The sequence below is a fragment of the Tachysurus fulvidraco genome, chromosome 14 (assembly GCF_022655615.1).
Source record: "Tachysurus fulvidraco isolate hzauxx_2018 chromosome 14, HZAU_PFXX_2.0, whole genome shotgun sequence".
Lineage (NCBI taxonomy): Eukaryota > Metazoa > Chordata > Actinopteri > Siluriformes > Bagridae > Tachysurus > Tachysurus fulvidraco.
In genome coordinates this window covers 20,985,138-21,000,796 of record NC_062531.1, presented here as the reverse complement: position 1 = coordinate 21,000,796, position 15,659 = coordinate 20,985,138, and the positions used below count along the sequence as shown (strand labels likewise).

At 33.6% G+C, this 15,659-nt stretch overlaps 1 protein-coding gene across 1 annotated transcript; it reads right to left on the bottom strand.

Annotated features, from left to right (window-relative positions):
- Positions 1–3,554: 3,554 nt before the first annotated feature.
- Positions 3,555–14,837, bottom strand: LOC125138516 (rhamnose-binding lectin-like). The gene is made up of 19 exons (XM_047799970.1): positions 14,640–14,837; positions 11,566–11,653; positions 11,439–11,471; positions 11,277–11,321; positions 11,027–11,156; positions 10,024–10,133; positions 9,570–9,614; positions 9,336–9,471; positions 9,124–9,227; positions 8,756–8,800; positions 8,401–8,536; positions 8,175–8,278; positions 5,646–5,708; positions 5,483–5,524; positions 5,321–5,359; positions 4,630–4,674; positions 4,289–4,424; positions 4,056–4,159; positions 3,555–3,787 (listed from the first exon to the last, which is right to left on the bottom strand). Coding segments are annotated over exons 2-19 (1,353 nt in total). The 5' UTR covers positions 11,600–11,653; positions 14,640–14,837; the 3' UTR covers positions 3,555–3,785.
- Positions 14,838–15,659: the final 822 nt, after the last annotated feature.

The following is a 15,659-nucleotide window of genomic DNA, read 5'->3' as shown; positions in this document are numbered from 1 at the left end:
GTAAAAGATTTTAGGCAATTGTGTAATGTGAATTTCCGTGTTTGAGCCGTGTTTATGTTTGTGTGTGGTTGTATATGTGTGTATATGTATAGTATGTATATTTATAGAAATCTGTGTAATACTGCAGTATTGCACTTACCTTGCATGGGGTTTAATGGTGAGTGCAATCTGTGGAACATATTTTAGAAATGTCAGAAATAGATTTTTATGAACACATTAGAGTAAACATTCTGATCTTATTGATCTGACATTTGACCACTTAATTCATTTTGAAACAACTGCATTCATGTACGTATCAACAATAAATGTTTACAGTCATCTATCTAACAGAGTTAAGGCTGCCTGAATAAATACAGTACTAGAAAATTGTATAGGACCAATGGGGAGTATCATCTCTGTTTAACTTGATTAATATCATCAAGTGCTTATCGATTTATTCAATAAGACAAAGCAGTGTAGTAGATGTGGGTTAATGGCCCATCCATCTCAGGGCTCTTGTATTATTGCGGGTTTGTAAATATGACTTCCGAGGCTGTACATGTCTTATTTCTTATTGAGGAGATTTGTATTTATAATTCAGATAACATGTGAGAGCACAATTATTTATTCACTCAGATGAATAAACACATGGCCTTGGGTTCTATTCCTTTTTGTCATGCCTCTCGCATCTGGCAAAGTTCATTTTAAAATTTACAATACCTTAAAAGTCTCCCTAGATCATGGGTTCCCAAACTTTTCAGACCGTGACCTATATTAAACTGCTTAGATATTAGACCCCACTTTGGGAACTGCTGCCGTTGATTACACACATGACAATTGTTTTTGACACAGATGCCGTTTGCTAAGAACGTTTAGCAACGTGTTTGTGCAAATCATCTCTTTTACAAACTAACCACCAGGACAGCAGACAACTTAAAAGCACTATGCTTTTCTGCAAACATAACTAAATTGACCGATTTATTCTGTTTTTGCTTTGGGCCCAGGGGCGCATGTGCAAAGTCTGTCTTCATGGAGTAAGTTTTACTTGAGTTTGTCATTTTGTTTGCGTTAGTTTATAAAATGATAAAACACTAAGTAAATATTACTTGGGCACTTCCATATGATTTTAATTATGTATTTAAGCACAATAAATGAAAACAAAAACTCAAGTAGCTTATACATGTCATTTTGAAGTAAAAAAAAAAATATTAGTTATGTTATCTTTATTTACAAGTTCAAAAATAATACACTGATGTCAAGGGATCAGGGTTAAGCGCTGTTCATAGGCTTAAGCACCATATAAATGTTCTCACAAGGATAGTAATGGATATTCACTCTGACAAACTTGTGTTACCATTTTCTAAATAAAAAGAAATTCACAGCCATTTTAGAATTCTAATGAAAGGATTTTGCTATATAGTTTTGCTTTGTAGTTTTACATGTTTTTCACATTCTGAATACACATAAGCCTGCTAAGAAAATTTTTTGTTTACCCAAACAGATGAAATGGACAAAAATCGATAAAAGATGGATTTGCTTTGCATCTTATTATCTTATTATTATTATGTGCAATTATGTAATGTGTAATTTTTTTAATTTGAAAATAAATTATAACTTTATATAAAATTAAATATTCAGGAATTGATTTATCATGTTACATTTTCATATACTTTTTAGATAGATAGATAGATAGATAGATAGATAGATAGATAGATAGATAGATAGATAGATAGATAGATAGATAGATAGATAGATAGATAGATAGATAGATAGATAGATAGATAGTAAAGTGCACCCTCCTTCAAGTCTGTGTTATTACCCTGCATAACAATTGTGTGTTCTTAACTAACATTTATAAAACAAACAAATAAACTCAGGTAACAATAAAACACACACCGTGTTTCAGTTTGCCGTTATTTTACTGCCCTTAGTGAGAATCATATTTTTCTGCAATTACAGCTGTTAATTTTCTGGAATATTCGTCTCTATCAGCTTTGGACTTTAGGATTCTGAAATATCCAATATGTCCATTCTTACTTACAAAACTGCTCAGAATTGTTTTTGGTTCTGAATTACTCCAGTGTAGCCTTGGCAGAATGCTTAAAGTGTTTTCATGATAGAAGGTAAACCTCCAACCGTGTATTAAATCCCTAACCAGTTTTCCCATCACTGTTGATGAAACTCATCCCCACCAGGTAAAGCATTCTCAACTGTCACCTCACTATAAGCTTTTTGTTTATTTAAACTATTTAAGCCTTTTTTTAACAATCTGACTTTTGTTAGTTGCTGTGATGGACTGAACAGTTGCACTGTAGATGCTTCCTCGACTATCTTTAAAGATCCTTGTCGATGAACTGTTAAACACCTCACTGTACCTCTTTTTATTAATTTTGGGTAAAAATAAAAGAACTAAAGCCCTTGTGAACTATGACTAAAAGTAAGTTTAGACAAATAAATTCACAAACATTCAACCAAAAAAATCTTAGTAGTTAATTCTTATAATGTCATGTTTAATATGGCACATACTTAATTTAATCAAAAGAATTAAATAATAATAATAATAATAATAATAATAATAATAATAATAATAATAATAATAATAATAATAATAATAATCCGTTAATAATCTGCTGTTATATACACAAGCAATGTCTACTCCTTGATAGTGAACAGGATTTTTTTTTTTACTTTTTGTAACTTGAAAAGGTCTTTAGGGGAGATTACTTTCTGTTAATTTCTATTTTTTTTTAATTATTTCTCATATGCACAAGCCATCATATTTTATTCCTTTCATATTAGGTTTCTAAGTAGGAACCACAATCCACATACATATAAATATCTATAGAATCCATATGCGGTTTGTTAATGCTCAGAGCAAACGATTAAATCAGGAAGTAATAATAATAAAAATTAAATAAACAAACAAACAAATAAATAAATAAAATAATAGGTAGCAAAAAAAGTCATATCGATACAGTGGTATAAAATTTTTTTTATAAAAAACACAACTTTGTACTAAGTAAAAAACTTGGCAAGGGCTCTGTCTGGCAGATAGGAGAAGGAATTGCTGATAGAGCCGTTCTTATAGTTTAATAATGTACAATTTCTGCAGGAAAGGTTACTTCTTGTTCTATTTTTTATTTTATCTCTGGGTCCAAATGTTGGACATTTTAACAGATTCTGTAGTTCACATTTGAACAAATGTTTTTAATAAAACTCCACACGCATTTATTTGAGACCATCCTGACAATATTCTATTTTTCTTGAGTTTATGACTTTTTTTATTTAGTACGTGGAATGTTATGTCTATGAATAGTAATAATATACTATAGTAAGCTAAAGCGTGTAATTTGTTGATGTATAAACTGTGTTTGATTGTATTACAGCCCTGGACTGTTAAACTTTATTCTGCTTTTTACCTTTTGCACCTTTTTGCCTAAGTGCTGAGTTTAAAATGTTTATTGAGCTTTGTTTATCAGATAACAGTATGGAAAATCACCACATTGGATTACACAAATTTTCTGAATTTTAAGAAACTTTGCAGATAAACACATACGACATGACACTCATCACTGTTATGCTTGCATTTAGTGGATAGTTTATTAAAGCATTATTACTAAAGTGAATTTGTTTAGGAGAAACTGATTACATGTAAATGCAAATAAACAAGTTACAAAAATGATTACAGGAGTTGATTATAGCATGCTAATTTAAAGCGCATCAACACCACAACTCATTAAGCTAACAAATGCAGTTGGTCTGATGAAAAGAGGCCCTTGGGAAGAAAGCTGGAATCCCTCGAGTTTTTCTGTCAATAGCAATAAAAGAGAACAGATAAGAAAATAGTAATGTAGTGTTGCACACAAAATAGCTTTCATACTGTGAGAACTGTATTTACCTGAGAAGTGAATTAATTCTGATTACAAATTTTAAAAATCAGTTTAAAAAAATTATATTTTTATATAAATGATATCATCTGGTTTAAATTATTATATATACAGTATTATATATTATATATTAGCAGATCAGCATTAGTTGAGTCTCATTTATTAGATATATAGCAGAAAGACACTTACAGGTACAGTAGTAATTAATTGACAGGTACTTATAGGTGCCACAGCAGGGATCAGGCAAGACACATCTTTTAACCGGCACGCGACAGTAGCACCTTCCATTACATCTGCAAAACAATGGTTTCATTGACTTTACAGATATCAGTAATGAATGTTGATTATAAAGGTAATTTACAATAATAATAAAAATTCAAGTCACACATCAGTTCTTCTCACATCACATCAACTTTTGTTACCTAGATGAAACAATCTGTTGTGCTCTGGGCAAGGAGCAATGTCTGTTACAGATTTGATTGGCAGGTCGTCCTGCAGCACAAGTGGTGGAATCGAGTCGGCCATAGAAAGCTCTGATGATCCTTATACGACGATGACCTAAAATGGAAACATTGGACAAAAATATGCTTTTAAAAATACTAAACTATAAGGAAAAGCAGTGGGAAAAGGACAAAATTATGGGGAAGCTATACTAATTGATAGATGCTGATGAGACATTAAGACAATCAGTGTTCTATAATAGAAAGTGTATGACGTAATCTTGTAGTACATATTATAGGTAGATAATAAAAGGGAAACAGACCGCAGTTCAGCACAGCAGTACCACCATCACAGGCAACAACTCTTGCTACAGGAAACAGATTAAATAATTAATGCACTTAAATTTTCATCCTTGTACCTTTTTTACTTAGACTGATATTTTATATTTTACACGGAGCATGGTTTTGACATACTGCTAAAATTTACTAAATCCAAATGTAAAAAGAGAAATATTTAGTGAGAGAAAAATGGGATTGAGGGAAAAGGAAAGAGGAAAGATGGATAGAGCAAATAAAACTTTATGCCAATTGCATTATGAGTCTGGTCACTAATACCAGTCAAATATACTTCAAAGGAAAATGAAGTTAATATGGAAATACACATAATTTTCTGTATAATAGGAAGAAATTAGTTCATCATTTGCTGGTTACATTGATGTTGTTGCAATCCTAAACCTGTAACACATTTTACATTCTGAGATGCTTTTCTGCTCACCACAGATATAAAAAATGGCTATTTGAGTTACTTCTTATCACCTTAAACAGTCTGTCTATTTGTTAAACCTCACAGAAATGATGGTGACTGTGACTATAAAGATTGTTGTGCAAGAACAAAAAAGGTTTGTGTTAAAATATTTATTCACATTCACTTCATATTCATTTCTGATCATAAGGAAATGTTTGCATTATAGGCTTATTATGAGCTCTTGGAGAATGTAGAACACTTAAACTTACGACAAGTCTGGTTCTGGGAAGTACAGGTAACTTCTTTCTCTAGGAATAGATCATTTATACAGATATTTGAGCAAGTAAACCTGGATCAGTATGCGAGATTCCATATCAATTTGTCTATTAAAAATTGTAAAAATGTCAGCGTTTGTATGCTTCAGAAATTACCTCCAGACACGTGAGTCTGCAAGTCCAGAGCGGCCATAAGTACTATAAAGAAAAACACAGATCAATTACTAACAAATTCTGTTGTCTCTTTCTTCTGTTAGGATGCCAGAGGTAATTTATCACATCAATGGATTTCATATGGAAAAGTATGAAAGAACCTTACAGGTGAATAATGTGAGCTTCAGGAGCATCATGATGCAGGCTGAGTCAAAGTCCAACAGCAACACTGCAACAGATCAATTAATACTTCCAGGAAATTTCTTTCTCATACAAAGACCACATATTTACACTTTTATTCTTTTCCAAGCCATAAGTAATTAAAATTAAAATTAAAATTAGTGTCTTAGTAAATCTGAAAATTTAAAGAAAATGTGGTTACAGAGTTGAATTGGAGAAATATAAAGATATCCATTTGGTGGTGTTCACCTATAAAAATTGGGAACCCAAGATGTAACAATTGTTGTATATATTATTAAATACTTATAATGATGATGAATGCGACACTTAATCATAGATATAAACTGTTTATTATATTTTACATTATATTCCACAAAGGTAAGAATTAAAGAAACAGAAAAAAGTACTTACATGTAATCTTCCAGCTCTAGGAGGATAAGGTTCCCTGTTCTGGTGTTATAAGACTGCAGTGTCCCCTAAACTGAACTGTTGTGTTCACTATACATATACATATACACACTTCACGTCATGCAACAGAAGGCAATCATTTAGCTCCTGCCCTCTTCAGCTTCACCATCTATTTACCATAATTGCACATGTATTAGTTATTGCAGTTTAGTTATTCTGGTTCACATTCTGGTTATTGCACATAATATTTATTGCAGATATTCCCAAAGGTGTAGCATATAATTAGTGCACAATTATAGAAAAGAGTGATGCACTGGTAGAAACTGTTTTGTTGTCTTTACCTTCTTTGCCATAGGTATAAAGGGGACATATGTATTTTGTATTATTCATGTCTGGTACAGTATGAACGGTCAGTTTACTGAAGTCTGTGTATATGCCCTTAAGTCTTCAAAATAAGCTGTCTGTAGAGGAAGAGCACTTTAGGATATCGTGCTCTTCCTCTATCAGAATATCGTCCAGCCAACTACACTGATGTAGTCCCTATTCTACATCTGTGGAAATAAATACAAAAATCAGTACCATGAGTGCTGACCTTGGATATGCTGTATATAGATTACCTATTAGTTATATTTAATGTAATGTTGGCCACTTCAGATAGTGTTACAATCAATACAGAGCTCACAACTGATATGAAAAGCATTGGAGCACTAAGATTGCAGGTCAAGATATAATTGTGACTAAATACCAGTGTTCTTTGTTGCATTTATATATCATATAGAAAGTCCTGGTTCACTAATTTGTGTCCAAGAGCATCATATTTCACTATTAACATCACTGCACGTGATACCAACATTTACCAACATCATTTGCTGCTGCGTATATATGATTCTGAGTGTACAGAACATATTCTTTACCAGGGTATTATTTGATGAGGTGCTCAAAAGCATTCCTATCTTAATGGCTGATCTATGTTGCATCATAAATTGAGGAAATAAACAAAATGTAACTTTACTTACAAAACATCCTCCACATGATTGCCATTTCTTTGTAAATGCACATAGAATAATCTCTACCGCTCAAAATGTATTCATGTTAACACATTGGTTCGTTGCAACCTTGCAACAGCCTCCACTTCCAGCCATGAAACCAATTTCAATACTTTATTCTTTTGTCATAAGCATTCTTAAAGGAGATCTAAAAAATATCCACAAGTATATAAAATATTGGTATGAAAACTTTTAGAAGACATTTTGCCAAAAAGTTTTAAAGTCCTGTATGTATGGAGACCTTTAGGACATCTTTTATAATTATATGATAATAAGAAATTCTGTAATATTGTAACTCACCTTTCCCCTCAGCTGATTTCAGATAAGACTTTGCACGTGTTCTGGCTTATATATGGTTATTGGACCATGGATAGATAGATCACTGCCTTTAGTTACATGAACGGTCTGAATATTAATAAATACTGCATGTAAATGTACACATCTCTGATCCCTGTTAGGCTTGAGTTTATTGCATGATACTTTATTGCAAATTATTAATAATAATAGTACAATTGAAAATAAAATCATTACAGCTGTTGGTATAATGTGCAAATATTATGTGCAACAACAACAAAATTCCTGCACTTCATCATATGGATAATTAAATCTCGGTGTAATTCTTTTTCAGGGTGAAGAGACGGGAGAAAACTGGAATCCTTTGAGTTATTCTGTTAACAAAAGTGAAAAAAAAATGAGCAAACAGAAAGAGAGAAAGTTGTAGTTCTGCACATAAAATAGTAATTCCAATTAATTAACATTTATTTAATTTGTTCTAAATCTTTGTATTTAAAAAATATATATATTTCCTATATAATCATCCTAATCAACTTTTACATGTTGTAAATTGTAAAAATACCATTGAAGGATTTTCCTCTTGCGAATTGGACTTTTATTTTTTGACTTAAATAAGAAATAAAACCACCATAAATTGATTATGTTTAGCTTTTTGAACAATCGCTAGAAATATAAATACAGTATTTCAATGTATAAACAATATATGTGGGCCTCAGTACTAACTGATTCTTGGGCATTAGATATAAGAGAGGAAGAAACTTACAGTTAGATACAGGAGTATACAACTGTCAGGTACTTAAAGGTGCCAACGCAGGGGTCAGAGAAGACACTGTTGGTCGCAGGCACCTCACATCTTCTTTGTCCTTCACATCTGTCGAAAATGGATTTACATTTGAATTGTCTCCACGGACATAAGTTTGACTTACATAATTTAATGATAACATCCATGCGTAGTGATGATAAAGGTGACACTTCAATTAATATATTTGTTACCTAGCTGCAACTTTATGTACTGTGTCAGGCAAGTAGCAATTTGTAAAGGCGATCTGACTCTCATGTCGTCCTGAAGAACACGTGGTGGAATCGGTTCGGCCGTAGTTCGCACCGATGATATTTATATGGTCAGCACCTAAAATTGGAATTTAGCACAAGGGAAAAATAAATGTATTAAAACTAATAAAAGTATCCACAAAAAGTAGTGAACAAAAGAGCCACTCTTAATGAGATAATAAGATTCTTTGTTTGTGTCTGTACATTCTGTTTAACGTACTCTTTATTACGTAACATGCTGTAAAATGAGTAGAAATAAGTGCTAGATAAGAAATAAGAAGAAGAAAAGAGTACAAACCACACGAAAGTACAGCAGTATTGTGTTCACAGGTCACAGTCAATCCTGTAGGAAATTTGATGGTGTAAATATATATAAAACATCACTTTCACATCATTTCAGAATAATTTCTGAAACCCACTTTTTTAAAACATTTAAAAAAGAAACTTACAATCAAATAAAAAAAATACAATCTATAGAAGAAGGTTTTAAAGTCTTTATTTAAACATATTTTATGCTGGGTGCTTTTAGACTAAACTAATTTTTAGCATTTATGAATGGTTAAAAAAAAACCTTAGTTCATTTTTAGATACAATAAATGTTTGTTTTAGATTAAATTATTTTTAATTATTAAAAGGAAAGCATCACCAGAGAAACGGCTTACTCACCGGTGCAGATGTAGAACACTGTAAGGTATTTAACAGTCCCAATGCATGGCTCAGTAAAGACAGTGTATGAAGCTTCTACCTCACATCTCCTCTGTCCATTACAGCTTTTAAAAAAATAAGATAAATTGGTCTCTTTGTTGTCCAGTAAACACTACTAAGTAAAAGTGAATCTAAGCAAAACATTTATTGGAACAAACAAACAAAAATATTACAGAGTGGCCACTTTGGAGAGTGTGTTTGGAGAGTAACAGTTAGTGTTCTGGACAAAACTGTTAGAAACTCCACGGGAACAGGTTACTGAATCAGCACGGCCATAGTTCGCATTTATAATCTGAATAGAACCATCTCCTGCACACAGACACCGATAAAGTTGTGGATTAAAGGATTAAAAAGGATTAAAAAAAACATCAGAAGACAAAAAAAGAAAGAAAGACCCAATGAAGTACCGCAATCCAGTGTGCTGTAGCCACGCTCACAAATAACAGCTAACCCTGGAGAAAGGAGAAAAAACAAAGTGAATACAATGTGATGAATTAGTATCGCAATAAACCATGAGATATTATTATAATAATTATTATGTGATTCTAAAAACAAATCAAGAACTATAGATCCAGTATGCTAATATGTGTTTTTAACAAACAGCACTATCAATGTTGGACTGGATTCAACAAACTGTACGAAGGCTGAGACAACACATAAATACTGTTCTTGCAGAATTTGGCAGCAGAAGCTTGAACCCTTGCAATGCACGGCAATGCAACGGCTTGGATACTGTGACAATGTTAGTATTAAATCAGTATCAGTATGTTAGCAGCAAATATCCAGTGTTCTGTGCTGAGATGTCAATAACATAAAAGTCTTCACAAATTTCACCACTCCGTCACTCAGTGGAATACTTACGGCCATTGATGCACTCGTACGTGGTGTTGTAGTATTTGTAAGTTCCATAACATAGGTCAGGGTTCTCAAGTAAAGCCGTATTTATCTCACACACTTTTAGTCCATTGCATCTGTTTGGGGTAAACAGACCAAATGCTTTCAGAGAGCAAAGGAGAGAGAGAGAGAGAGAGAGAGAGAGAGAGAGAGAGAGAGAGAGAGAGAGAGAGAGAGAGAGAGAGAGAGAGAAACTAGGAAATTTAGACTTTTTAAAAAAATAGAAATCATTACTGCAATTATAATGATCGATATATATCGATCACTTTATCATTTTATTAAAACTATTATGTACACTTTTATTGTTTCATTTTCTTATAGTTATGAAACCCTTTTTTACAATGGGCACTGTCCCAAATCAGCTTTACAGAAATCCAGATGTAGATTTTCATCTGTATTATGCCACAGTATTGAATTCTCAAATCTGATTGGTTGGAAGCTCTTGATTAATTTTCAGAGAATCTCTGACATCAGTGACATCAGTGACATTTTATTAGAGATAAAAGTCAGTAGGTTTTCTGAATGGTAAAGTCGTCCAGACAGAGGATTTATTTATTTTGTTTTATTTATTTATTTTATTAATGTTTTTATTTTTTAATAATTGAATTTAATTTATTTACTTTCTTTCTTTTTAACTTTAATAGTGAGAAAAAAGAGGGAATGGTTGTTTATACCTGCTGTTAGGTTTAGTGTATTAGCTATTTTCCTGCAGATGTTCTACAACATTCATACAATCTTTAAGTAATATAAAGAATAATTGTATAAAAGCATGACCTGTTGTTAATTATGAAGGATACCATGGATAAGCGGGAAAAAACACTGATAAAATATGTGCATTTATGTGCAGTTACAGTATATATGTACTGACAGCAGTATCTCTTGAAGCTAATTGTTTTATCACAGAATGCTCTGTTGTTTTATTTCTTAAATAAATCACTGCATATGTATTCCAAGCCATGGAAACCAGTACCTATCAGCAATAGTGGAAATCTTCAAAGAGCAGCTGGTATTAACCAAGTCATATGGGGACCACTTCATACCGCAGGTATTGTTGTCAGTACGGCCATAGAAAGAATACTTCACTAATATCAGTCCGGTGTCTGAAAACATATTTATAAACGTATCACAATACTGCAACAAGCATTTTCTTACTATTTTAATAATGAAAACTTTTTATCTATCCAAAATTTATAATATACTTTTGCAGAATTGACGCTTACCACAAGTAAGTCGATGGACATCACCTTCACAGGTAATTATATTTTCTAAAAAAAAAAAAAAGTATTTGAGCAGATTTTTAAACATTTTTAAACCTGTTAGTTTCTCCATTATCACGTTAGTTGTTTTTTTAATGTTGGTATTTAAATGGTTTCAAATATTACCTCCAGAAACAAACAAGCTCGGAACTGCAATAACTGTAAAGCAAAACAAAGGTGCCTATATTAAAAGAACAGAAATTCTGCTATTTCTGTGAGAGGTGTCATTTAGCTATTTAGCGAAAAGACTTACAGCTGAGTAGAGCGAGCTTCAGGAAGAACATCATAACTTTAGACGGATTGGAGCTGAAGTTGGAACTTCAAGCACTGAAACACTGGAACTGATATAGTTACACATATACATTTTCATATTGAGTATCAGGATGTCATACCAAAATATTTCCCTTTACAAAAGCCACTGACATGACCCTGACCGTTCACTACTTTATTAGGAACAATTGTAGAACGGCACTCTTTTGCCCAGGTTTTGAGTTTACAGCTAATCATGTGTTGACTACAAATCAAGCAGATACAGGTCAAGAGCTTCAGGTAATGTTCACATCAAACATCAGACTGAGGAAAAAAATTTGGTTGCATGATTGTTTTTTCATTTTTGTTTTTCTTTTGTTGGGAATTCTAGTGCTGTTACCTATTCTGTTGTTTAGAGTAAGTGCTGTACAGACATTATAAAGTACATATTTGAAGATAACTCATGCAAATTATACATCAGCATTTCATTTCACTCATCTCACTGAATTTTTATTTGTTTAATTAACCCATCAACGTTGGACTAGAGGTCTTCACGGGTCCACTTAGATCCGAAAACCCGACACCCGACCCGAGACCCCAGCGGGTTGGGGTCTAAAAGTTTCACGTGTGAATCGGACACGGTTCGGGTCTAATAATAGTGGCATACGGTCTCGGGTAATTTAAAATAAATGTGTTTTTACCGAACGGACCCGAGAAGACCCGAATTACTGTATCTCGCGTGTGTGCATTGACTCAAGTCCTTTTCCAACCGCTCCTCTGTTTGAAACAGACCTGTTAATCAATTTTGTATCCACTCTGTAGCGGTTACTTAAGTAGAGTTACGTGTAGTGTTACGTCAGTACAACATTCGGGTCCAGTCGGGTTAAAAAAATTGCCGTCGGGTCGGGTCGGGTCGGACTCGCCTTCACACTGCACACGACAAACGGACACGACTGTAGCATTTTGCCCCTAGTGGCAGTCGCACGTAATGTGCAATATGATCGTGTAGACGTCAACATGCGAGAGAAGCTTCTCGTGACACCCGAAAATCTTCTCCATTAAGGCGCAACTCTTGCACTAAACGGTGATACTCGCCGAGACTTTTTCTCCGAGTCAGGCAGTGTTTTATCCACACTGATTTGAAATATTTTCTTTTGCGTCTTAAGTAAAGAAGAGCAAAAGCAAGAGCCTGTATTCTCGCTCCATTTATCATGGTGAATGAATGAATTAATTAATGAAGGAGTAAATACAAACAATCAGTGCAACAATACATCCAGAAAGACCGTGAATAATTTGAGGAAACATTGACACAACATTAAAAATAATACAATATAAATATTAAGAATGTATTACTTTTTTATCAATAACAATATTTTTAAAACAAAAAGATAATAATTCTTATCACCTCGCACACACGAACCTGATTGGACAACATTGGAATACATCACATCCGGTCGGCATATCGGATGCGGTGTAGTCGCTCAAGTTACATTTTTTTAACGGATCCAAGCGGATCCGCAGATGGTCGGCACCTCACAGCGTCCTTGCGACTCTCCATAGGCAATGAATGACCCGGTTTATCGGCGGTCGTTTGTCGTGTGCAGTGTGAAGGCGGCTTAATTTTTTCGGGTTTGTCTCGGGTCGGGTCTTTATTTAAAAAAAAAATTATGCACGTCGGGTTCGGGTAAAAAGTGCTTCGGGTCGGGTACATTTTTTTAAGACCTCTACGTTGGACCCAATGAAAGCCTAACAAAATGGATCAAGTGCACGACTGAATAAATACACTAAACGCCACCAGTGAGAGAATTGTAACTTAAACCTGAGTTCATTCGTATTCGTATATTACAATCACACCCCAGTGTCACCCATATGAGGATGGGTTCCCCCTTGAGTCCGGTTCCTCTCAAGGTTTCTTCCTTTACCAATTTAAGGGAGTTTTTCCTTGCCACTGCTGCCTGAGTCACCTCAGACTTGCTCATAGGGGAATAAATACATACACATTGTGAACTATATACATCTAATAATAACCTAGATTTTTTATTCTGTAAATTCTTATTTCTTTTATTATTCGTTATTTCCTTTATCATTAACTATGTCTTCCTTCTGCTCTATGTTTATGCTCTGTAAAGCTGCTTTGAGACAATGTCTATTGTAAAAAGCGCTATACAAATAAACTTGAATTGAATTGAATTAAATTCATTTTAAAAATAAAACAGCAAGACAGTATGTTTTTTTTCTAAAATATAATGGGCCTAAAAATGAACTGAAAATTTTACTATTTTATCAAATGGACCCCCTGAAACTATACCACAAACCCCTGGTTAAGAAACACTGGGCTAGTGTGTTTGATTTGGTTGTAAATATAACTCAGAAGCGTGTGTCCTACCTCTCTATCTCCAGGATCCCAAATTTCCCATCTAAATTTAATATTATTTATGTGCTTCTAGTACTCATTTTGCTTGTGTTTTAGATTAAAAGGAAGGCTTCATGTATGTAGCTTCTCTGTTTCAGTTTGATGGTTCTTGGTGATTAAATAACCTTGTATATTTCATTAGTAGCCTAACACCTAGCTGATCATTACTTTTGGGGGAAATTACCACATATTAAAATCTATTGTTGTCATCTGAGGTGATTGTTTATAGAATGTGGTAATTACCCTATAATTCTTATGTTGGCCCTACTAAATAAAAACTTAGAAATAAAGCCAGGTGTATGACATCATATTCACACACTCATTCACACCTGGGACAATTTAGTAAAGGATTGAACCAGGGATCTTGGAGCTGTGAGGTAGTTAATGCTACACACTGCCCCAACATGCTGCCCTTCTAAAGGTATAATGCTAGTTAAATGGTCTCATGAGTTAGACTGTGTACTGAATTAAATATTGATTTATAACTTGTTTAAAAGGACTTAGGAAAGTCCGCTTATATAGTTACAATAATGTAGTGTAATTGTAAATGTTTTGCATACATTTCCTTTTTTAAGTTAAGACTAAGTCTCTGGACAGCTGATTAAAAATGTCTGCTAATTAGCAATCTAGTTCTTCTTGAATAGGTCATGAATCATTTAACTCACCAATGTTGAGCAGTCAGATATCCAATATAATTTGTATTGCAGGTCTTTGGAACTACAGCTTCTTGGAGCGTCTAAAAAGTAGTCTGGAGTTGAGGCCTGTCTTTCACACTTACTTTGCTATTTAAAAGCTTATTCTAGACAAATTTAACAGAAGGTCTCAGTATCCCTTTATATTGAGTGTGATTGTACCATCTATTGATTTGCAAATGACCTTAACTTAATCAGAATATGTAAACAAAGCAGACAGATAAGAACCAGTAGCCAAAACAAACTGCATGGCGAAATGTGGACTGGACTTACCAGAACAGCTGTGACTAGACAACTATAAAGTTAATCTGCAACTACACCAAATGTTCTAATGTCAGATGGAAGGAAGACCAAAAGTCATTGGAACCATCAATTCTTGTTCCCAAGGAGATTTGGAATAAATCTGAAGAAAACCTTCAAGCCTGTAGTCCAAACACTCTGTGCCCCTAATTAAACAAATAAAGCTCTGTTGCAGTCCTTCAACTGATCTTGGAGACTGTCACAGTCAGTCAGATTTGTGCTCAGGTCTTCATCAGTGACCATCTGAAGCCTTTGGCAGGAGGGAATTAGTGTTACGTCTATAATAAACTCAGAAATGACTCTGACCTTTCAGTTGCTCAGGATCTCTTGGTTACACAATTCCACTCGATTATAAATTGCTGTAGAAAGGACATTATTTACATTTACATATTTACTGTCTGTTATCACCCAAATGAGAATGAGGTTCACTTCTGAGTTTGGTTTCTCTCAAGGTTTCTTCCTCATATCATCTCAGGGAGTTTTTCCTTGCCACCGTCACCTCAGACTTACTCATTTGGGATAGATATTAAAGATAACTAGTCATTTATTTTTAAACTTCACAATTTTTATTGTTTTTATGCTTCTGTAAAGCTGAGACAATGTGAATACTTCAAAGCACTTTACAAATAAATTAAATTGAACTTGCAGAACATGCTTACAAATTGCTTAGCCTGGTAAATAGTGACCATAGGC

Bases quoted from the DNA above. Each gene is read 5' to 3' on its own strand.
- LOC125138516 (XM_047799970.1), bottom strand. From the start codon at position 11,599: ATGATGTTCTTCCTGAAGCTCGCTCTACTCAGCT. The intron at 10,134-11,026 runs GTACTGGTTTCC...TACCCCAAACAG, and splicing joins ATTTCCACTATTGCTGATAG to ATGCAATGGACTAAAAGTGT. The intron at 9,615-10,023 runs GTAAGTATTCCA...TCCTTTCTCCAG, and splicing joins GTACGAGTGCATCAATGGCC to GGTTAGCTGTTATTTGTGAG.